Source organism: Carcharhinus amblyrhynchos, chromosome 15 (assembly GCF_965287045.1).
Source record: "Carcharhinus amblyrhynchos chromosome 15, sCarAmb.v2.hapA, whole genome shotgun sequence".
In the NCBI taxonomy this organism is placed as follows: Eukaryota; Metazoa; Chordata; class Chondrichthyes; order Carcharhiniformes; family Carcharhinidae; genus Carcharhinus; species Carcharhinus amblyrhynchos.
In genome coordinates, this window is record NC_137338.1 from 28,519,476 (window position 1) to 28,536,645 (window position 17,170).

Sequence of the window (17,170 nt, forward strand, 5' to 3'; positions counted from 1 at the left end):
CGTTCAGCCTGTCGCATCTGCATCAACATTTCAGCCAGGCCCACCCGCAACCTATCCCCATAACCACATGCATTTTACCCTGCTAATCCCCTAATCTGGGCAATTTAGCATGACCAATCCACCTAACCTGCACACATTTGGATTGTGGGAGATACTGGAGTACCCAGAGGAAACGCATGCAGACACATGAAAATGTGCAATCTCCACACAGTCACACAAGGCTGGAATTGAACCTGGGTCCCTAGCACTGTGAGACAGCAGTGCTAACCACAATGCATTCCATGAGTCCTTTTTCTATTTCCCTGACTGGAGTTAGTATGTGCCCAGGCAGGGGTTATAAGATTACCCATTTTAAAAGGTCAAAACATGAAACACCCAACAAATATGGTAATTATATTCAACAAACTACATGTAAAGACTTTAGAGACTGCATGCATCATCCCAATATAATTTGGATACTGTTTGAACATAAGAACATAAGAACATAAGAAATAGGAGCAGGAGTAGGCCATCTGGCCCTTCGAGCCTGCCCCGCCATTCAATAAGATCATGGCTGATCTGTCGTGGCTCAGTTCCACTTTCCCGCCCTCTCCCCATAACCCTTAATCCCCTCTCTTATCAAAAACCCATCAACCCGCTTCTTAAAAATATTTAGCGAGGCAGCCTCCACCACTTCAACGGGCAGAGAATTCCAGAGATTCACCACCCTTTGAGTGAAGAAGTTCCTCCTCAACTCCGTTCTGAACCGCCCCCCCTTTATCTTGAGGCTGTGCCCCCTAGTCCTACTGTCTTTTTTGAGCGGGAAGAGTCTTTCCACCTCTATCCTATCCATCCCATTCATCATCTTATACGTCTCAATGAGATCTCCCCTCATTCTTCTAAACTCTAACGAGTACAAGCCTAGTTTATTCATCCTTAATGACGGATTCTAACATTTTACCTACCACAGACGTTAAACTAACCGGCCTGTAATTCCCCGCCTTTTGCCTGGCACCCTTCTTAAACAACGGCGTAACATTAGCCGTTTTCCAATCCTCCGGCACTTCCCCGGAATCCAGCGACGTCTGGAAAATAACCACCAAGGCATCCACTATCACCTCCGCCATTTCTTTCAGAACCCTCGGATGCATTCCATCCGGTCCTGGGGACTTGTCCACAATCAGCCCCTCCAGTCTGTTGCGCACCACCTCTCTAGTAACAGTAATGTCATTAAGACCCTCCAGTCCTACCACCTTTCCATCGCTAACACCCGGCAAATTATTCACGTCCTCCTCCGTGAAGACAGAAACAAAAAAGTTATTCAAGACCTTAGCCATATCCCCATCCCCTACCACTAGGTCCCCTTTCTCATCCTCTAAGGGACCAACGTTCACCCTAGCCAGCCTCTTCCTTTTTATATATTTATAAAAACTCTTGCTATCCTTTTTTATATTAAGCGCTAGCCCAGCTTCATAGCTTCTTCTACCCTCCTTTATCAACTTTTTTGTCAATCTTTGTTGACATTTAAACCTCTCCCAATCCTCTTCTCGCCCACTGCTCTTAGCTACTCTAAATTCCTCCGCTTTTAATTTAACACTTTCCTTCACCTCAATAAGTTGCTGTGCTTGGGATAACCCTGAACTGGAAGTATATTTGAAAATAATTTGCGGCCACTTGATCACCAGTTGTAGAATTTGCAATATGCACTCTGACTGAATAGAGACATCACTCTAAGACCAAAGTTCAGTCCCTCCTCTGTTCTCATTTGCTATCTTATCAGGTGTCGTCCATGGCTCAGTTGGTAGCTCTTTTTATCTTCGTCAGAAGGTTCTGGGTTCCAATTTTCCTCCAAGACTGACATTCCAGTGCAATATTGAGGGTGTGTTACACTGTTAGTGGTGCTATCTTCCTGCTCAAATGTTAAATTGAAGCTTAATCTGTTCTGGGCAGATTAAAATATCCTATGGCACTTATGTCCCTGGCCAACTGCTCCACCCAATTGCCAAAAATACATTAACTGGTCATTATCACATTGTTGTTTGTGGGAGCTTGATGTGTGCAAATTAACTGCAGTCTTTCCTTCATTCAGTATCCACATTTCAGAAGTATTTCATTAGCTTTAAAACAATTTGGAACATCCGTCCTGTGGTCGTGAAATGCTATATAGTTGCAGGTATTTTTCACTGCCACAATCCACATTTCCTGTTCCTGACCAGTGACCGTGGTGAAAAGAGAGTGCATTGGGTAGGGACTTGTTTGAGTTTGGTTGTGAACTGTTCTGTATCCCATTAACATTGGCTGTTCAAACTCCCACAAGTAAGGTGCCAAAGGGTAGCTGTGGAACAACACCTGCGCAGCTACGTGAGAAGAAAATTAGAATAATTTGCAATTTGAATAAATCTCACAAAGGGCGATTGGATAAAATATGTGCATGTAAAATTGGCTTTATGGATCCTTGTGGTGGCACAATGGATGGCATTGCTGCCTCACCGCCAAAGACCCAGGTTCAATTCCAGCCTGGGTCACTGTGTAAAAAATTGCACTTTCTTCCCGTGTCTGCATGGATTTCCTCCGTGTGCTCTGGTTTCCTCCCACACTCCAAAGATATGTTGGTTAGGTTGATTAGCCATGCTAAATTGACCCTAGTGTCAGAGGGACTAGCAGGTAAATGTGTGGGATACGGGAATAGGGCCTGGATGGGATTGTGGTTGGTACAGACTCAATGGGCCAAATGTCGGCCTGCTGTACTGTAGCGGTTCTGTGATTCTGCTGTGGCTTCTGAAAACGAGCATTTGCTTTCATTTCCACTGCAATTATTTATATCCTACAAATACTGGGGAAGTGATTAAAAATTCCTTAAAAAGCTGCAGTTGCTATACTATTAAAGTTAACACTTTGTGTTTTTTTAGTGCTAAACGAATACTTAACTATGAGGACGCAAGTCCAAATCCAAAACGACCAAAATTAGATGAAGGAGTGACTCTTAACAGCTCTGTGAACGGGGAGATCATTAGTGATGCAACATTAGATGACGATATCATCCTTATTGAAGAAAAAAGCACACCAAGGCCTTGTCTAACTTTTGACTTGTCAAAAGTAAAACATGAGCACAGAACAAGTACAGATATCACTGACTCTTGCAATGACAACGTGTTGCTCAACACCAGTGCAGGAAAAAGTGCAGGTACACAAACTGTGAGTCCAGCGCTTTCTGTCAAGGAAGAGGACACTGCATCTGAAAAGCAGAGCGTTGACAGTGGCACCAGTGATCAGAGAGAACAAATTGAGCAACCTTGTGATGACATGCTTCAAAGCTTGCCGGATACTAAGGAAAACATAACTGAAACCAATGAAGAAGGTAGCAGCCAGAATGACTTGCTGAAAGCCATGACTGAAGAGAAGGACCACTATAAAACAAAATACGAACAGTTAGAAAGGGAGCTAGAAGATTTGCGAAAAAAGCAATTTGAAGAAAAGAGGTGCGATGTCAAAAAAGAGCTCTGCCATCAGTGGACACAGTCTGACTTTATTATTGGGGACAAGGCAGAGACCATAGAAGATTTCTGCAAACTTACAAATGAGGAAAAGGCATCCCAATATGACCTGGCGCTAAAGGAAATGGACAAGTTAAAGCGACAGTGTCAGACATTGGAGAATTTGAAATTTGAATGTTTCACCTGTAATCTGAAAGAAAATGATCATTTGGCAAAGAAGGAGGAAGATGAGCTACTCCTGCAATTGGACAGTATGTTCCGACAGTTAGACAGTTGCAAGTCTGAACGAGATCAATACAAGGAGGAAGTAAGTAACAAAAATATACAAATATGTTTTCAAATTTTAGCATGATGGAAAAATACTTGTACATTGATCACTTTGCTCATGACTGTGTAATAATCTGTGGAATGTTTTGCATGTAGGTCATCCAGAGTGGTTACCCCTCATTTAGATGAAAGTAAAAATTAAGGCTATTTCTTTGTAAATTTCAACTTATTTATCTAACTTTTGATGCAGAAGAATCAATGTTCGGTACTTTGTATATCCATCTATTGCAGCTAAGTTCATTTGTTTTCTTGTACCTTTTACCTTTTATCCTTGTTTGTTAATGTCATCTGCAAATGTTGAGATTGTTTCAGATTTAACAGCCGTTTCAGGCAAAGCCTTCAACGTCACAACCTAGTACAAGAGCAATTTCTTGCAACCCCCTTTTTATGCTGCTCGTGCTAATTCTCTGTTTATGGTTTCCTGTTACTGATTCACTGTTCAATGCAGAGACATAATCCGACATTAGACTGTCAATTTTTAATTCTTGTTCATTGGACCTGGGCATTGTTGAAAGTTGAGTGTTTTATTGGCTGTGCTTTATTGCTTTAGATCAAGTGGACTGTCCTGAACTGCTGCAGGTGCTCCCACAGTACTAAGAAATTAGAGATGTCAGGAATTTGGCATATTTGCAATGTATTTCCATGTGAGGATGCTCTGATGCAGCAGATGTTCCATACTTCTACTATCCCTCATCCTTTTAGGTGATGGCGATACTAGTGGAGGAGGTTGCGTTTCTACATCTGGTAGATGGACATACTGTAGTTCTGTGCACTGGTGATGGAGGAAGTAATGTAGTGTAGAGGACAGGGTACCAATTACACAAAATGCTTTATCCAGGATGGTATCAAACCTCTTGATCTACATACATCCAGGCAAAGGGGTGCACAGTGGTTAGCACTGCTTCCTCAGTGTCACGTTTGGTTCTGGCCTTGGGTGACTAGAGTTTGCATTTCTTCCTGTGCGTCGGTTTCTTCAGTGCTCTGACTTCTTCCCAAACTCCAAAAATGTGCAGGGTAGGTTGTTTGACTGTGCTAATTAGTAGCAAGTCTGACAACACCAGGTTTTAGTCCAACCTATATCCAACGCCGGCATACCCACATCCTAATTAGTAGCCTAAGAGGTTATAGGAGTTAGCAGGGTAAACATATGGCATTACAGGGATAAGGTCTGGATAAGATGCTTTGTCGGAGAAGTCGTGCAGATTCGATGGGCCAAATGGCTGGCTTCCTCACTGGGGATTCTATGAAGTGAGGAGAATTCCATCATGTTCTTTACTTGCACCTTGAAGATGGGGAAAGACTTTGAGAGTTAGGTGGTGAGTTATTTAGCGTACAATACCAGGCTCTGACTTGCTGTTATGATGTACATGGCTGGTCTAGTTAATTTTATCATTGATGACTCCTAGAGTGTTGATGTAGATGATTTCAGCAATGGTAATACCATTGAGTATGATGGGGTGGTAGCTCAGCTGATGACCTGGGCTGGAGTGATTGGCCTATAAAAACCACAACTACCTTCCTTTTGTGCTTGGCATTACACCAGTCAGTGAGAGTTCTCTCAAATGCTGCCTCAATTTCAAGAGCAGTCACACTCCCCACACCATTGGAATTCTACTCTTCTGTCCTTGCTTGGACAAAGACTGCAGTGCGATTTGAAGCTGCATGATCCTGGCAGATTCTGAGCTTAAATTTTGAGTCGTTTGTTGCTAAGTAGGTGCCATTTGGCAGCTTCTTCCATCACTCTGACAACTGAAAGCTGATTAGTAGGGCAGCAATAGGCCAGATTCTTCCCTTAGTGAATATAATATAGCTGGCAATTTTTCATGTTCTGGGTAGATGCCAGTGTTGTAGCTGTACTGGAACAATATGACTTGGTGCAGTTGGTTTTTGGAGTGGAAGTCTTTAGCACTACAGTCTGTATATGTTCCATATGCTCAGATCACGTTTCTTGATGTTTCGAACTTACAAAGGACTAATCGCAGAGTGGATTAAAATGACTTTCTTTACCTGGAGATTATTGATTTGAATGCATGACAGGATGTGACCAATCAACCTTGATCACCCACAAACTCTTTTGTCTTATTTCCTCACTACCTTGATTTGATTTATTATTAGCATATATGAAAAATATTGTTTTTTGCGCACTATACAGACAAAGCATACCATTAATAGAGAAGGAAATGAGAGGGTGCAGAATATAGTGTTACAGTCATAGCTAAGATGTAGAGAAAGATCAACTTAATGCAAGGTAGGCCATTCAAAAGTCTGATGGTAGCGGGGAAGAAGCTGTTCTTGAGTCGGTTGGTGTGTGGCCTGAGGCTTTTGTATCTTTTTCCCGACAGAGGAAGGTGGAAAAGAGTGTCCGAGGTGCATGGGGTCCTCAATTATACTGGCTGCTTTGCCAAGGCAGCAGGAAGTGTAGATAGTCAGTGGAAGGAAGGATGGTTTACGTGATGGATTGGGTTACGTTCACAATCTTTTGTAGTTTCTTGTGGTCTTGGGCAAAGCAGGAGCCATACCAAGCTGTAATAGAACCAGAAAGCATGCTTTCCATAGTGCATTTGTAAAAGTTGGTGAGACTTGTAACTGACATGCAAAATTTCCTTAGTCTTTTGAGAAAGTAGAGGCATTGATGGGCTTAGTGTCAGCATGGGGGCACCAGGACATCTGGTTGGTGATCTGGATACTTAAGAACTTGAAGCTCTCAACCCTTTCTACTTCCTCCCCTTTTTAAAGCTCAGTTCTTTTCTAGTTCGTTCTTGGACGGCTAGTCCAAAACGTATACCACTCACCACTGCTGTTCAGTTGGTAATCTTATTTTGTATTCACATTGTGCTAACCTTGTTTGAAATGATATTTCTTCCAGCTGCACCAATGATGCATGTTCGGCGTGACACAATTCCAGCAATTAAATAGGTTGCATTTGTTTCAGTGAAGTTGATGCAGGTTCATCAAGTGATTACACTGAAATCAGAAGCGTGCTGCTCTACCATTCAACCTACAATTATTGCTGCAATCCAAATGCAAACACATTTTAATTGTGATGGTAGCATCCAGCTTAATTCAATGTAACAAGCATCAGGGAGACTAAGTGGTTGTGTAGGGAAATGCAAGTAGTTTATTCTTCAGGATGTCAGGCTGATGCATGTGAAGATTCCGCTTGCAGCACTACTACACCAAGTCTGTACATGCTTGAAGCAAATGCTTATTGTAATTAGTAAGGCATTGATTTCAGTTATTTTGACTTTTTATGACATTGATTGTTGTCGTCTTAGTATTTCTCGTTAAGATTTCTTAGCATTTGATGTTGCCAGACTGTCCTCCAGCAGCATAGTCTCACTTGCTGAAAAGTTGGGTATGCTGGTCCTTTTGTCTGATTTCCCAATCTCTCTCCTTTTCGAACAACTCAGTGTCAGGACTTTTTCGCTGCACTGCATGTACTGGCTATAGCGATCTGTTCCAGAAATTAGCATTAGTGTATGGATGCATTTGGAAGGATTCTTTACAAAGTATATTTTTTCTCCCTTCCCTTCTCAACAAAGGCTGAACGGTTGCAAAGTGAAAATGATGCAGTCAAGTTCAAATGGGCAAACCTTTCTAAAGAAGTGGAATGTTTAAAGCGGGAAGCTACTGAAGCACAACAGAGTAATCTTCCAGATAACACCAGGTAAAACATAGAGTTTTTTGGGGTAAGGAAAATTAAGCTGTTTAAAATCTTTACATTAGATTTGCAATGATCTGGAAGTTAGAAAAATCCCTGCCCAACTTCAAATTGAAATGAAGGGCTGAGTGTTTCTTGTATGCGATGGAACATGACTGGAGGGAATTGAGGATGGAGATTTGACACTGAAGAATGAGATGTCAGTAAAACTGAACTAGGCAAAGTGGATGTACAATGCTTCTTGTCAGACCACCGGCTATGGAATTATGAATTAACTGGGGAAGGGAGGATCGGGGTGCACTTTACAAATCGATCTCGGGCAGCGAATTGGCAGTAATGGGTGACATAGTGAGGGGGTTAGCACTGCTATCTAGGGACCCAGGTTTGATTCCTAGCTTGGGTCACTGTGTAGAGTTCGCACATTTTCCCCGCGTCAGAGATTTCCTCCGGGTGCTCTGGTTTTCTCCCTCAGTCCAAAGATGTGCAGTTTAGGTGAGTTGGCCATTCTTCAGTGTACAGGAGTGTACCACCACACACCGAACAGGTGCTGGAGTGTGGCAACTTGGGACTTTCTCAGTAACTTCATTATAGATTGAATATAAGCCTACTTGTGACACTAATAAATAAACTTTTTTCTTAAAGTCTGTTTTGCTCCAATGGGAAAGAATATTTGACAGATGTAAATATGTTAGCGATTTGCTGGTACTCATTTTACAACCAGTGACAAACGTCGGTTTTTATGAAGTTGAGAGTTCTGGTTTCAGCAGCAGGCAGTAATAAGAACGTTGAAGAATCATAGTTTTGTTCAATGATATTACAGAACTCATAACTACAAAATAGTTTTCAAAATTATTTCTCTCACTGCTGATTATATTTTAAGAGATAACATCATTCTAAATTTTGTTTTTCCCAATGCAGGAGCAGAATCTTTTTTGAAACAAACTTCACAAAAGTCAACATTGACTTCTTGATCTAATTGCGCAAATCATAAAGCAATTGCTGTAGTGGCAAAGGAGCTGTGATCACTGCATGAAGCGATCTGGAGGGTGGTGGATTGGTGCACAGAGGGGATGTCAGTTGAGCCCCAACACGGCAGCTCATCCAGCTGTCCAGTGGGACACCACCTCAGTGGCTCAGCATTCTGAGGATGAGGGTGGAGCTTCTGAGCTTTTGGAGGGCACCACTTTCCTTTTGAGTACTAGACCCCTCAGCTGGATGCTTCATCAGCTAGCTGGGCCCAGTGAGGGTTGTCCACTCTTGAGTTAGGGCCTCCAGGTCCATGGACAACAAAGCCACCTCCACAACACAGAATATATCCAGGGAATTGAGCAGCCTGCCTCCATCGCCTGTATGGCAAAAGGGGGAACGCCACACCAAGGATTTCACTGAGATAAGTAATCCAGAGATCCGGACTAATGCTTTGGCAACACAGGTTCAAATCTCACTATGGTAGGTAGTGAAATTTCATTTCAATTAATAACATCTGGAATAGAAAGCTAATGGTGACCATAAAATTATAATCGGATGTCATATCCATCAGGTTCAATACTATACTTTGGAGAAGGACATCCGCCATCCTTGCCTGACCGACATATCATTCCAAACCTACGGCAATGTGGGTAACTCTTAACTGGTCTCGAGGAATGGGCAACAAATGTTGACTTTGCCAGTAATGCCCAATCCAACAAACAATAGGAAATAAACATCATGGAAGTGTCTAAGAGCTGAGGACGCACTGTCGTTTGCTGCACTAATGGTTCAGTGTGGTGTTTTAGATAAGTTCAGTTGTATTAAGTAAGGAAAAGGATGTGTAAGTATAGCAAGCAAAAGCCTTTTAATAATGACTGTGAGCAGTAAATATATAGAATTTAAAATGTGTTTGTGCTGTACAATGTATTTATTATCTTAGCCAACTTGAGTATCCATGTGATTCATCGATCCTTCCCCAGCTTGAATCACAGGGTCTTTCCTTTGCTACAACCAGCCAGCTACTCTAATCTCCTGGTCAGCTTTCAACCTTGTGGCATGGTCCTATAATGTGAACTGCGTTTGTGTGAGAAGGTTTCTGATGGTGTCCTTTAGGGATTCCTCATAGTGTGTTCAGGGACAGCCCCCCCTTCATCTCGGGGCATTGCTGTTGGCCTTCCGCTGCCCCCCTCCCACCATGGGTGTGTGTTCTTCCTCCTCCTCATCTGAGGAACAACTGTATTTCTGCTCATCTTCTGAGTCCAGAACCAGGCCCCTCGATGTTAGATTGTGAAGCATGCAGCAGATCACAATCCTTCTGAAGACTCTTTAAGGCACATATTGTAGCAAACCCCCTGAGTGGTGCAGGCACCTAAACCTCATCTTTAGGAGGCCAGTTGCCTGTTCTTGTTCAAAGGAGGCTGTCATTGTACCTTTACTGGGGTTGGTTCTGATGATCTTCTGGGGGTACTCCTTATCCCAGAGCATATAGCCATGCACCAGGGTCTAGATTGAAAGATTCTTTACAACCCAAAGTCCCTGAAGAAATAATCATGGCAACTTTCATGATGGAGCAGGCACAGACATGTAAAAAGCTTTGTTTGCAGATGATTTAGATGTTCAGGGAGTGGTAGCCGTTTGTGCCTTTCAACATTCACATCACAGTGCCCTTATTGCCACTTGTGTGCAGTCTCTAACCCTACTACACAAACTTGAGACTGAAGCAAATTCTGTCTCCCTGTGTCTGCACTGCATCATCGTCTGTGACATAGATGAAATCATCCACCCTGTTGCAAAGGACATTGGTAACCTGTTAAATGGAGCTGTGTGTTGGCGACTGCAATTTCACAGAAATCGAATAGAGAGATTTGGAAAGAGCTGGTCACGCAAGTTAAGGGTCACCATCACCTTCGGTCATGTCTCTGCTCCTCCCTATGGTTAGAGGTCTTTTCTCAAAAGGTTACAAAACTCAAGGCCAGATGCATCCTCCTCCAATTCTGCCACTTGGTCACATTAAGATAACTGACCCTATTCCATGTAGCCTCGCTTGTGGGTAGTTTCTTACTATTGTAGTCTTCCTACTCATAGGTACTCAGCATTATGGTTCCTCCTTGCCTTGGAGCTATCTGTGGCTTGTGACTGGTTTCTGCTCTCTACCTCTATATTGTGCAGATGGGCTGGGGCTACTCCCATTGTGGTTAAAGTGCTTTTCTGAATACTCAGGATAATGATGTTGAAGGCATCTTTTGATGGAATTGAGTACCACTTGCCCCTCCTTGCCAGATGCTAAGCTAAACTTGCAGGCTGTGTCTGGTGTTTCAAGAGTAGCAGCAAAACAATAAGATAAGTTTGATTTCTGTTTCTTTAGCATCTCTTTCTGACCTGGATTTCTCCACAAATTGGCAGTGGGGATGCAGGCTTAATGGAGTTGGAAACCATGCAGTCCCACTGAATATAGAGGTGAGGTTAGTAAGAGCAATTCTAGTCTTTCCTCTTAAAGTGGGAGATCTATTATTAGCAGCGGGTTGGTGTTCCCCACATCTCTGATACTGGAACAAAGCTGACCAGAATGCCGAAGGGAAAATCTGATTTTCCCAGGGAAGAAAACAATGTGTAGCCATTCCTGAACTGCAACATTTATAAACAGTAGCAAAAATTCAGCCCACTGTGTGCCTCAACTGTTCAAATAAGTAACTACTTGTATATTTGCAATTTTCTCATTATAAATGGATGCTGATCTTTCCACACTGCTGATCTTTAACTTAGCTCATATTGTCATGAGAATCACTGAGAAGTTTAATACACACTACTCTAAAATCTTTCTGATGAAGTTTGCTACTTGGTTAGATATTACTAAAAACAAATTGAGAACGTTATGTTATGCAGCTTTTGCCATTTCGCAACACTAAACTAGATTATATTTTTAAAAAATGATCCCGGAAGTCTAAAGAATTTTGTAGCATGTTTCCAGTTGGTGTGTTGGCGAATTCCTTCTGTTAATTTTTTTAATAGGGTCACAAGTAGGCTTATATTAACATTGCAATAAAGGTACTGTGAAAATCCCCTAGTTGCCATACGCTGGCGCCTGTTCGGGTACATTGAGGGAGAATTTAGCATGGCCAATGCACCATCAGCATGTCTTTTGGACTGTGGGAAGAAACCGGTCTGCAAAAAAAAATCTATAAAGACAGTCTTATCTGCTATCATTGCACTAAGCTTGACTGAACTGTTGAACAAAGCCCAGTTGTTAATGTGTGACCATTTTGTGTCTTATAGCATGAAACTCCGGTCTCTGCGGATTGGCATTGCGCAGCTTCTGGTTAATATTATACCTGAACTGGACTTGGCACAAATAAACTATGAAAGTGATGTTGTTGATGAGATTTTGGACCAAGTGTTGTCTGCCAATGCATCATGAAGATCATCTACTGTTTTATAACATGGATTTATCATGAAGATAGCCAATGGATTATGTAACCGTATCAAATAGACTTTTGATAAAAAAAAGCTTACAAGTAAGCGAATTATGCACTTGTGATATTTTCTAATAATTATTCAATAGACCAAAAGTGGTGTTTTTTTTTAAGTTGCTACCCTTTAGTCAGTTTACTCCAGCATTGGTGCACAACAGCGATATATTGCAGGCTGACTGAGCATAATTGTGCAGTTGAAAGCATATTTGAGAAAGCAGCAGAGTTCAATTACAGTAAACAGTTCAAACTAGTATTGCTCATTTCTTGATTTGTGTAAAGGTGATGCATCTTTTTTGATGTATTTCATCCAGTTTTTTTGCTCTTGAGGCTAAGATGTTGACTGCCCACTTCCCATTCTACTGATCCCAATTCGTATTGGGAAGGTATTATGTCGTTTGGTCAATTAGGGATAATTTTCTATCAAAATGAAAAATACAATGACCTTAAAAGAAATTTTGATATTCCTGCAGGCAGTGACTTTGTGTGCATTTTGTGGGTCTCTTGGCTAAATAACCACTAATCCTGTATTAAATACTGTAAATAAGTGTTACATCGCTATCATTTGCAGCACAAACATGCTTTCAATGCATGGTAAATTAATTGTAATTAGCTCCAAGTGTAAATGAATTTTCACCGCTGCTCATGCAGGTTCTACCGTATATCCCAAATTATTTTTGTACTGAAACAAATGTAGCTTATGTGGTGGAGAACTTGCCTTTCCTTTCCTGGCGATTGGGAAGAAGTGGGACAATGAAGAACCATGACCCACTCCTACGTGATGTGTGTGTGTTTGTATACATATTTTATAATTTTAAAAAATTGAGATTTGAATTGTTTGATTTGAAATGTGCAATTAAGTTGAAGGATTGCCGAAAGCTGTTTTGTTTCCAAACCTATTATTTTTGATATTCTGCGGAAATTTATTTTGTTCCATTTTTCTACATGCGCATTTCTGTATCGGGTGTAACTTAATTCAGATGTTCATCTAAAGGCTAAATTCACTGTTTTGTTATTGCCTTTATTTGTCAACATATGTTTTATTTCAAACTTCACTTCAGTTACTCTCTTCAATTGTTAAGAGATGAAGGGAAAAATTTGATTGTGTTCAGTGTGGAGAAATTCTACAATTCTGTGGTGAGGACTTACCTTTTTAAAAAACCTCTGATTTATTTGTGTTCCTATCTCTCTTCAGACTCTAGCAGCGAGTTCCTTTGGTCCCTGTAGTTTCTAATCTTGACCTAATTGACCATTTGACAAATGCAAGCCTACAGTTTTACCAGGCAATTCAGTTGCAAAGGGTATCACATCTAAGCCAGTTCCTTTTCAATGGAACAAATGTGTACTTTTCAACCTTTTTCTGATTAGTGATTTAGGTTTGAAAGGCGAGCTTTTCATTCTTTCCCTTATAGCCTACAGGTATTGAAGTTGCTATTCTCAACCAGGACAGCAATGGGGTGCTGCAATCTGCCTCATTGATAAAGCCCCGACTTGGGCCTTTATTGCATGTAGAGAATTTGGTGAGGATTGAATCAGTCTTTAATATGATGCCCATTGCGATGCTTGTTGTTCAGGCATACTGATAGGTAACTCCCGTAGTGCCAGAGGCCAGCCACTGTGCATGTGGAATCCAGTACTCACCCAGAAATCAATATCATCGTAAAGAGACAGGAGATATATTCCCTGTGACATTCGTTGAAATAAATCCAGCATCACTTCATATGATTGTGGCAGGCTTTGGGGGATGCCCTCGCACAGGAATTGCATGAAATATAAATAGAATAACCAGTCTGACTTAAATGCAGTAGAACTATGGTACCTTCATCAATTCGATATGTTGCTGCATACCAGGTCACAGAAGTCTAGGGCACTTTTTTTTTCCCCTGCTGCCTTTGCATGCAAAGACTTTTGTTGAGTGCTTCCTGCTAATATCAAATTGGAAACTTTGTGTCGAGGATAGTGTATATTTCAATTGTTTTGCTGATAGAATATTGAATTGGATTTTAACAAAAACATCGGGCATTCTTGAAATACTTCACATTCAGTCAACAAATTGGTGTGATTTGTTATCAGTACGTATTGCTGTCCCTTGGAAGATTTAAGTTAAAAACAATTTATCTTTTTTAAATATGTAGCATTGGATCAGAACTCCGAAGAGAGAATTTCTGTAATATTCAATATTTAATTTGTGAAAATATACAGTTGGATTATCACACCAAACTCAATCTCTGACTTAATATACTCATTCAAAGATATCCTATACCCAGCATTCCTAATATGCCTCTTGATGCACAGTAGGCAGTATATGCAATATGGACATGTATACTTCAACCTTCTTCAGTTAGTTTTTTTGTGTTCTTGGGATGTGGATGTTACTAACAAGGCTGCATATATTATTCATAGTAAGAAGTCTCAACACCAGGTTGAAATCCAACAGGTTTATTTGGTAGCACAAGCTTTTGGAGTGTCGCTCCTTCTTAAGGGGTAACATTCCAAAAGCTTGTGCTACCAAGTAAACCTGTTGGACTTTAACTTGGTGCTGTGAGACTTCTTACTGTGCTTACCCTACTCCAATGCTGGCATCTCCACATCATATATTATTCATCCCAGTTGTGCTGAGAAGATGGCTATGGGTCATCTCTTCGAACAGTCATTCTGGTAATAAAACTCCCAATGCATGTTCGATAGGGAAACCCAGGAGTGGTCATGTGTACCTACATCAGAATAGTATGTGACTTGAGAAAGGAACTTGAGATAAGAACACGACTTTTGTCCTTCTCGAGGCCACAGGTGAGGTTATGATCAACTTGTGAACCCAGGTGAGCTTTTTATCGATCATACATGCTGAAGTCACTGTGAGAAGTGGAGGAGTTGATTATTGAATCCAGTGGCGGGGGCATTACTCGGGAAAATGGCTATGTCCTGAATGGTGTTGAGAATAAACAGTCGGAGTAGGCTATATTGTCCCTTGAATCTGCTCTGTCATTGTGATATAACGGTTATTCCGATCTTGGTCTCCACTGCACTTCCCTGCCTAGTTACTGTAACCCTTTCAATGGTAAATCTGTCGTATAGTCAGTGTCTCCTCCACTGCTCTCTGGGGTAAATTAAGTAAATGGAAGTGCAAACTTTAATCACATGCAGGTTCCTTCAGGCTGAAATGATGCTAGGGCCCTCGGAGAAGAAATTCCTTTGCTACATCTTATATGTGCCACCCCTTATTTTGAAACACTCCTCCTCGTTCTAGATTCCCCAATGAGGGAAACATCGTCTCAGTAGCTACCCTGTTAGCCCCCCTCCACCTACCCTCTCCACTCACTCACTCTGTCTCTCCAGAGCCAACCTGTTTAACCTTTCTTCAAGGCAGCCCCTTTATCTCTGGAATCAGCTTTGAGTGTTGTGTTTGCACTAGTTTGAAACACTCAATGAGTGCCGTATTTGAGTTTTTACATCGCTTGTCGACATGGTTGCCTACCTGTAACGAAACCACAGTCAAGGGAACGCTGATCTACGCTGAGGAATGGGTTTTAAGGATCTAATCAGTAGGGTGTTACACAGCTTTTAGTGCACTTCCCAGTATCTAACTGGGCCGAATCAGCCAGGTGGTCAGCTTTTTCAGTGCATCAGTCCACACCTCCAGGGGAAAGGGTATGTTGGGGTGAGGGGAACAATAGGCTGACCAAATCTATTAAATTTTAAAATAACTAACTATTCACAAACACCAATTATGCCAGTCTATGGGGTGCAGTGTAGACCAAGCTATCTAAACCTCTATTAAGCCAGTTTATGGAGTGCAATGCAAACTAGAATATCGAAATTGAGAGCCAATTTTTAGCATGGCCCATCAATCTAACCCGCACAACTTTGGACTGTGGGAGAAAACCCACGCAGACACAGGGAGAATGTGCAGAGTACTCTGTGATCCAAGCCAGGAATCAAACCCAGGCCCCTGGAGCTGTAAAGCAGCAGTGCTAACAACTGTGCAACCATGCCACCCGTAAGAAGGTCCACAGCAGGCACACACTGACAGACGTGGAGCATGGGGTAACAGCCCAGAAATGCGCACCTGCACCATGCTGAGGATCGGTGCGGACGCTGGAGACATCACACCCAGCAGAAGTCAAGGAGGCGCACCATCAGCAGGAATGGTCTGCTGGCAGGTGACAGACCAAACAAGCAGCTAGACTGTGCGGAGCAGACTGGACTGCAGAAGCGGCATGAGCGCGTGGCTGACGCCACCATCTCCTGCCATGTATCTGCTCTGTCAGCCAAACAGCTGTGCCAAGCAGGCAGGCCGGCCCTATTGCCGTGCATGCCCCAACCACTCGGACGGACTGCAAAGGCACTCCCACAGGGCTGTGTGCAACACCAACAGCAAAGCCCTTCCAGCAGCGTAGGTGTTGCGTGTGTGGCACCATGGAGCTGCCGGTATGCTACCGAGTGCGTGTGTGCTCGTCGGTGGTGGCACCCATACGCCAGCCTAACCGAGAGGGATCGAGATACCTAAAAGTAAAATAACATTTCTAAACATCAATTAGGCCAGTTAGCAGAATAATATGAGTATGACATTAGTTAGGAACACTAACAGGATAGAAAATATAAAATAACGAACATTGGAGTCCACCATAAGAGTTCGTATGGTTTCCATGAATAGGCATTCAGGCCTAGACAGTCAAGCAAACTTTGCTTTGACTTGTACGTTTATCAATAGAGTCTCTCACCTGTTATTGAATATTCCTAACAGTTCCAATGTTAGTGACAAGGTGAGTCTTGAGATTTGCTGTGCAAATGTTAGAAATCTCTCAATGTTATGGAACTTCGGTAGGCTATTGTTCTTTTCCAGCCATTTGCCTCTTGTGCCCATCACAAATCCAAAATACTGAGGTTTCAGGCCTCTTGTCAATTTCCTTATTTCTGGTCCCAGATAATTGTATTTCCTGTACTTTTCTTCCCACGCCTTCTCCAGACTTCCGCAATTGTTTTCGAACCGGATGGTCACATCCACCACTGTGACACGTTGATCTTTTTCCCTCTTGAAAACGGGTTTCCAGAGGGAGCCATCCTTGGCAATAAGTCGTGGCTCCAGGTAAGATGTCTAGCCGTATTTTCTGACATAATTACGTAGTTGGTCCAAGATTTTGTTGTGGCATTTTATCCTGCTGTTCTTAACAAATGGGTAGAAGCCAGAGATGTGTCCAATTGTTTCTATACCTGCCGCGCATCATTGGCAGGTTTTTATGGCTAAGGCTTTTCCCTCTTGTTAGAGTCGCCCT

General features: G+C 42.1%; 1 protein-coding gene across 3 annotated transcripts in view; it reads left to right on the top strand.

Moving 5' to 3' along the window:
* The window catches only part of LOC145353192 (MORC family CW-type zinc finger protein 3-like), a 73,676-nt gene that overhangs the window by 44,673 nt on the left and 11,833 nt on the right, over positions 1 to 17,170 (top strand). The window contains exons 13-16 of one of the 3 annotated variants that reach the window (XR_013888666.1): positions 2,889 to 3,780; positions 7,343 to 7,467; positions 11,704 to 11,942; positions 16,864 to 16,983. Coding sequence is in view for 1 of the 3 variants with exons in the window: in XM_080203683.1 (XP_080059809.1) it covers positions 2,889 to 3,780; positions 7,343 to 7,467; positions 11,704 to 11,845 (1,159 nt within the window). In the remaining 2 variants the exon portion in view is untranslated. The other 2 variants (XR_013888667.1, XM_080203683.1) reach the window with 2 other exon arrangements.